At 35.7% G+C, this 7,083-nt stretch overlaps 1 protein-coding gene across 1 annotated transcript; it reads left to right on the forward strand.

The window, feature by feature from the left end:
• The first annotated feature begins 549 nt into the window (after positions 1 to 549).
• LOC148828650 (tumor necrosis factor ligand superfamily member 13B-like) lies at positions 550 to 5,547 on the forward strand. Its single transcript, XM_088925751.1, has 6 exons — positions 550 to 780; positions 1,327 to 1,441; positions 1,844 to 1,900; positions 2,612 to 2,724; positions 3,133 to 3,283; positions 3,957 to 5,547. The coding sequence occupies exons 1-6, from the start codon at positions 550 to 552 to the stop codon at positions 4,070 to 4,072; spliced, it is 783 nt and encodes a 260-aa protein (XP_088781877.1). The 3' UTR covers positions 4,073 to 5,547.
• The last annotated feature ends 1,536 nt before the right edge of the window (positions 5,548 to 7,083 follow it).

Consider the following 7,083-nt stretch of genomic DNA (forward strand, 5'->3'; position numbering starts at 1 on the left):
AAACAAAAGCAGAAATATCAAAGTTTTTGACAGCATTTTGGACTAACCCTGTATATTTTATGTCATGTTTTATGTATATTTATACATCAAGACAACTTTCTTGTCATTTGTAAATGGCTTAACATTTTCTAAATATACTGTTTGCTTAGAAATACTTGTTCTGTACATTAGCAGAAATTAAAATACATCGAATGTTTGTAGAAAACCAAATCCTGTGCTTATAACACTAACTTGTACTTTGATTTGTTCCCTAATTGTGTACTCCACTCACCTTTTATTTTGACTGTGTGCTCTATTGACACATTTATTTTGACTGTTTAATAGCTCAGATAAAAAAGCCCACATTGGGTGGAATCATTTGATACTGTTTTCAAAAGAAAGTGATATTTTTACAGGCACTAAGAAAGCCTCCTCACAGAAAAAACAGCAGACAAGTTCCCCATTATCTATTTTTAAAATCAAACATTTTCATATGCGTGTTTCCTGTAATACAGTGCATGCACTTTTGCCACAGGCTCGAACAGTCATCCGACCTTATTTTGTTTTAGGATGTTTGAGTTACCTCTCAGAAAGAACTCCCTCCACAGAAAACTGCTTTTGTCCCACTGTATCTTATTAATGGTGGCTAGCCTGACTTTGTGTTTAAGTATTTTCTTACTGCATCAGATCTTTATTTTAAGAGATGATCTGGAGAAACTCAGCGAGGAAATTTATACTCACTTAAACCAGCATGTATCATCAGATCTTAGCGGTCAATGGTCTGTGTCTGAAAAGGAAAAGGTATGTGCAGTCTTTTAAGTACAAATAATATCCATGCTACTTGTTTAAGACAGGGTTTATGAATCGAACAGTACATCTCAAGGTCAGTATAATGATAGTGTTCGTGGAATAACATTCTAAAGATCTCAATTGGTAAAAATGGTATAAAAAACAAAAGTAATCAATTAAATGGAAAACAAGCAATATTTTTTATTTTGTAACATCATAAATTCACTGTCATATTTTGAGGATTATAGCCCCGACACAAATTTTGGCAGGTTCCCATCAAAATAGAAATTTAATCACCTGTATTTTATTAGTTTTCTGTTTATGAATTACAAGAATTATCAGAAATAAAGTTGTCATCAAGGAACGTTAGGTATTGTAAATATGGATGAGTATGAAGTCGGCTAAATTAAAATACATTTTGAAGCCTATATGGTCTGTAACACAAAACACTTTAGCTTGCAATTGCCCAATGAAGATACTGGAAACTGAAAGGGTGCTTTGGTTTGAAACGATTTGTGTTGCAACACTCTTTCCAAGTTTGTTTTTGTTTTGCTTTAGAAATTAAGCTCAAGCGTTTCTTCCATCTTACATCATGGCAAAAGTTCAAAGGTATATCACTATCCAGTTGCGAGCTCTTTCTTGAGAACAAAGCGAGAACAAAAGGGATTTACAAGTAAGTTCCAAGAAATGATTTCATTATTATAGATCAGGGCAGTAAGGCTGAGTTATGAAAATCAGGCAATAGTGCAGTCTTGCCAATGGGGTCAATTACATGTTGTGCAGTCAATTTTAGACTTTATCATGGAGTTACTGTCATTTGTATTCATCACCTTTATCCTCATGATGCTTCCAAGAAAATGCTACCAAAAACATCTGGTGTAGGATTTCAAAGATTGAACAATGGGACACTTGAGATTTTCTCCCAAGCCTGCCTCTGATACATCTAAATACCATTTTCCACTTCAACACATTCTGACATATCAATTTCTGGAAATGATCTTTTTTGATTTAAAAGATGAAACAATCTTTTAAAACAATATCTTAATTTACTGCAGTGCTCTCGTTCCGTTTACAGAACAACAATCATTTCTGCAGCTGAGAGCCAGGACTAATGAAAAGCCAATTCATAAAGGTAAACTTCTTTTTAAAAGAGCTGGAAAGTTTCCTGTTCATTATTCCAATCACGAGAGTAACTACAATTATTATTTCCTTAAGGACACATTTAATCACGCAGACCTTAAGAGGGCTGCCTTTTGTTGAACTGTTGTTATAGCTTACAAATATTTTGGTTCTCTGATGTTGTTTCTGTTTATGCTGTTAATTATAATTCCAGTTACATTTTCCCCAAAAAAAAACTGTTTTTGGAGGAAAGCATGAAAGGGTATTTGGTGGCCAAGTATATTTTTTATTTCTAAATGCTCAGATACCCAGAGACAAATCAAAAAGCATCAATGCTGTAAAGTACTTATCTTCTCTGGGGGACGAACAATAAGACAAATCACTGACATTGATATTTTTTCCTATATATGCAATATATCCTGTGCTATACTCGCAGTTCATTTTAACTATGCCACTTAAGGGAGGGTGGTCACAAACCAGTCCAAGGGTCCACAAAAAAGCCCATCACTCTAAAACAAGCTATTCAATTTAATGCTCATATATTGCTCATACGTAATAGAAACAATTAGTTATTCTAATGAGGGTATCTTCTTTAAATATATTTAAATGCAATAGTAGCATTATAATACCTGTAATATGCTTTTATAATGGCTTACAAAGGGGTCAGGTATTGAAAGATATTCAGGAATTACTGTACTAATGATTGGTACTGATTTAAACCTAGGTAACACAACTATTATTCCATGGACTGTTGCTGTTCAAAGAGGAGGAGCTCTGTCCACCACTGACAATAAAATAATTGTACAACAAGACAGTTATTATATGGTGTATGGCCAGGTAAAGGCATTTTTTTTCCTTTAAAGCTTTTACTTTTTGTTTACTTTAAGTGTGCACATATGTATTTTGAACGGTAAAGGCTAAACCCCTACATTGTTCGGTACGGGTTTCCAACTGTACAGGACTGTATTTATGATATGTTTTGATCATGTTCAGCTTCAGGGTTTTTTTCTTGAAAATGCCATGAAATTAGCTCTTGAATGGTGCTGGTTTGTCAGTGGGAAATGTTGCAGCTTTTCAACTCTGAAGCCTATTCCTTGCACCGAAAAGAGTGGTGTGGGAAATTTTATAATGATCATGGTCCCTGACTTTACATTCTGTTCAGTGTTCTGGATGTCAAGAAATATTTTATGGCCAGGAAAGGTTTCTCTGGTTGTGCATACTTTGCTGATTAATTATGTATTCCAGGTTGTGTTCCTCAATCCTGGAGACATAATGGGTCATTTAATCCGGAGGCGGAAATCCAGTATTTCTGGCACTGAGCAAAGATTCACAAACTTGCTCCTCTGTATCCAAGACATGCCAAACAAAGAAAGTATCAATTCATGCTACACTGCAGGTGAAGACTCCAGAATCTTAACCTTGTGTTTTGTGGGCAGTTGTGTTTTCAAATTGTCTGAGTAGTAAGGATATAGGTGTATTACCAGACAATACAGACTCTGCTGTTATATTTGTGAGCAAGCTATTTTACTTAAATATCTCTAGTGAGACTACCTTTATAAATGGGTACCAGCATTGTTGCGATGGACTGCAGCATCAGATCTATCTGTGAGCTATTGAGGTTTGTAATAACATTTGGGCTTTTTGGAATTTGCAGTACATTCCAAATGTACTGCAAATGTACTGAAATTTGGGGCAGAGCGGTGGCTCTGTGGCTAAGGGATCTGCACCTGTGGCTGGAAGGTTGTCAGTTGAAATCCCGCAGCTGGCAGAGGAATCCTACTCTGTTGAGCCCCTGATCAAGGCCCTTAACCCCAACTGCTCCAGGAGCGCTGTACAATGGCTGACCCTGCGCTCTGACCCAAAGCTTTTCTCCCTGTCTGTGTGTCTCATGGAGAGCAAGTTGGGGTATACGAAAAGACAAATTCCTAATGCAAGAAATTGTATATGGCTAATAAAGTGATCTGATCTTATCTTATCTTATCTTATCTTATCTTATCTTACATGCCCATATTACTGGGTAAATCAAGGTGAGGAAATATACAAAATAACATTTGCTCTTCTTCCTCAAGGAGTTGTAAAACTTGACCAAGAGGATGAGCTGGAACTTGTCATCCCTGACCGACCACAAACCCAAGTCTCTATGGATGCTGACTCTACATTTTTCGGCATTATACAGCTCAGCTAGTACAAACGTACTAAAAGCACGTGAGAAACAAGCAAACAAGATTCCCATTGTTTCTATACTCCCATAGCAGTTGGATCCATTTCAGGTTTTGCAGTCTGCCGGTTCGTGGACTGATGAAGCAGAAAGTTATTTCATATTATATATACATTTTACACATCTGTCCATAAAAGTTAACTTAAATATAGGGCATCAAGTTTGTAATATCCAGCACCTCGGGATGGATTAGCTTTCTATGGATCATTAAACATGAAATCAATCATTCTGCAAGGCAATGGGAGGTTTTTGTTTCTATGAATTTGTTTTGACAAACTGACAAATATGGCTTGAAAGTTAGAGAACAACAAACCTGAAATATTCTCCGATGAGGAATGAAAGAAATGATGGACATGCTTACTGTAGGTGAGCCAACTGCTTTGTGTAAGAACAACATGCTTTGCAATTAAAGAAGTATCCTTTCTCTTGGGAGCAGCTCTGGGTTATACACTCAGTAAAAAAAGGAAAACTTTTAGAGTTACTTTACCAAAATTTTGAGCCTGCATGCCTCTTGGAGGTTTGTTCTAAGCTAGCTGTTGTAACTGATCAATATTTTAAAACTCCACAGCTGTGTTTGTCTATGCCAAGCAAAATTGACCCCAGGATTTTAATAAACACATTGGTAATATTTTACCACAGGAATGCAACTTTGTTTGATCATAGAATAATATAAACACTCTGGAAATGTAGTAGTGTTTGTACTTTGTACAGTAACCTTCCCAGAAGGCTGACAACTTCTTTCCTATAGTTTCAAGCCTCTCCCTTGCATGTATATTATGACTAATTGGTAAACTGTATAGACGGGTCATCCTGTGTACACCATTCCTTCCCCAACTTATCTGAATGTAATATTATGATATGTTGATGTGAATACAACCTCAGAAAAGCACCAAATATTAATTTTCCTGGTTTTTGCTTTGGGGACTTAACCCTGTTAGCCCAATGTATCTTTGAAAACCTTATTTTTTAAATGGTATACAATTGCAATAGTAGTTCAGGTGGGTAGCTGCGTCAGCATGCGTAGGCTGCAAAGGAACAAGTAATAGGTTTATTCCATGCTGAAAAAAAGAAGAAAGAGAACACAACGTTTCGGCCGTGGAGCCTTCTTCGGGTGTCCTGAAGAATTGCAATTGCAATAGCCTGGGTTTATTGGATCGTCCTGCATAAGTAAAGCTTTAGTTAAAAATACATAGTCTTCTGAGCGGATTGCTATTATTGCTAAGAAACTATGTTCATTAGTGGACATTTCAGTGGAAAACCTGGGTGACTGGTCAAATCCACATAAAATAGTATGTAAACGCCCAAATCCTCTGTATTATTTACCTCTGTGTGGTTACTCCAACAGTAACATTTTTTCTTTGAATAAATACTGTAAAAAGCTTCAAACATAAAACAACTGAGCAAGTTCCTGGTAGGGCTGAAATATTGTCAAAGACCTTAAAATAAACTGGATAAAAACAGCACAATGTGATTCGTTCCTTTTACTTATCTAATGACACACTATATACAGCTCCATATATTTAAAATGAGAGTTTGCTTTTCATATCTAATGCCTCTACTAATGCAATAACTGCTTTAACCACTAGATGGCTAGTTTCTGCTTAGTTGTTTATTTGGCCTGCATTCAGTGCATCTCATTTTCTATAAATCTAGAAGATTAAGGAAATAAAATTTCCAGAACAAGATATTGCCGTTTCCGTCTCCTGTCATGCATGTTAAGAATTTTCCAAAGTATATATAAGAGTCTACATATACAGCAGAGGCAGTCCAAGCATGTTGAATCATTTTACAGTATTTATGACAGAGGTAGGGGTGGGGGATTTTAAGCATATTTATGTATTTGTCTCTGTAAAGATGATTAACTGTAAGCCACATTTTTCCTTCGCATGTTTATGCAGTTATCAAAGAACATTTTTCCAAATTGTTTTTTTGCCTTTTGTTTCTGCCTTAAAACTCAGTGTGGACAACCGGTTTTGTGTTACACTGCCCTATTATTTCATTCACCCGATACATCCTTTGATTGGGTGACATAAATGTCATTTTTTCCATCCTTGTGCAGCTGCTGCAGAGGACAAAAGCAAACATTTATCACAGAGCAAAGGATTTGTTTAGGAACAAAATTCTAAATTTAGGGTTATTTAACAGCACTTGGACAGCATTTCTAAACATAGAAGTTTTTATATATACATAGTAGTCAACATTTATAGTCTTTGTGCAGTAATTATAGACCATACCATTATTAACAAATTGCTTAGTATCTTTAGTAAACAAAAACCAAATGCAATATAATTGGCTTCCTATTCTGAGTTTAATGAAATATATAAATAAACAGTATATATAGCTAAGAGTGGGAAGCTGTATCGGTGTGTGAGCTGCAAGTGAATAAGTACAGGTCAACAGCACAAAGTTTTTCTTTTTAAAATTGTGTTTTTAACAAAACAGATTGAAATTAACTTTGACTTGCCCCTAATTATAATTAGTGACATATATAATTATGTGTATAATATATATAATTATTTTTTGAAGTACTTTAACACTAAATATGGCCATTTACATTGGGTCTTTTCAGTTGAATGGGTGTAAAAGTCCCTAGGTTGGAAAGCCCTGATATAAATATTATTGAAAAGACAGCCCTTTGAGGGGCACATGGCTTAAAGATCACATCGTGTGGTTTATTTAGCAATTCAAGCATACAGGAAGTCTCTAGTTTGAGTCAGTGCTGCAGTCTCCCACTGTCACTAAATGCAACAACATAGGTTTTTTGCAAGGAAGACCTCATGTGAGCAAACTGGAGGAGACTGACCCATATCCCCTGCCTGCGTGGCACAATGTTGACGTAAAATCTGAATAAGAAACTGGCAAAGAAAAACAACAGCAAAGCAGAACTGAAAACGTTTTTTTTTTCAAAACTGACTAATCTTTCACCACTTTGGTTAAAATTTCTAAAAAATATATGCGCTGTAGTATGTTTATTTGGA

The sequence above is a fragment of the Atractosteus spatula genome, chromosome 9 (assembly GCF_055471065.1).
Source record: "Atractosteus spatula isolate fAtrSpa1 chromosome 9, fAtrSpa1.hap1, whole genome shotgun sequence".
Classification (NCBI taxonomy): Eukaryota; Metazoa; Chordata; class Actinopteri; order Semionotiformes; family Lepisosteidae; genus Atractosteus; species Atractosteus spatula.

What these genes read in the sequence shown, in the direction of transcription:
- LOC148828650 (XM_088925751.1), top strand. Translation starts at nt 550, where the DNA reads ATGTTTGAGTTACCTCTCAGAAAGAACTCCCTCCACAGAAAACTGCTT. An exon ending in CTGTGTCTGAAAAGGAAAAG is followed by an intron (nt 781 to 1,326) that starts GTATGTGCAGTC and finishes GTTTTGCTTTAG; the next exon opens with AAATTAAGCTCAAGCGTTTC. An exon ending in TGAAAAGCCAATTCATAAAG is followed by an intron (nt 1,901 to 2,611) that starts GTAAACTTCTTT and finishes ATTTAAACCTAG; the next exon opens with GTAACACAACTATTATTCCA.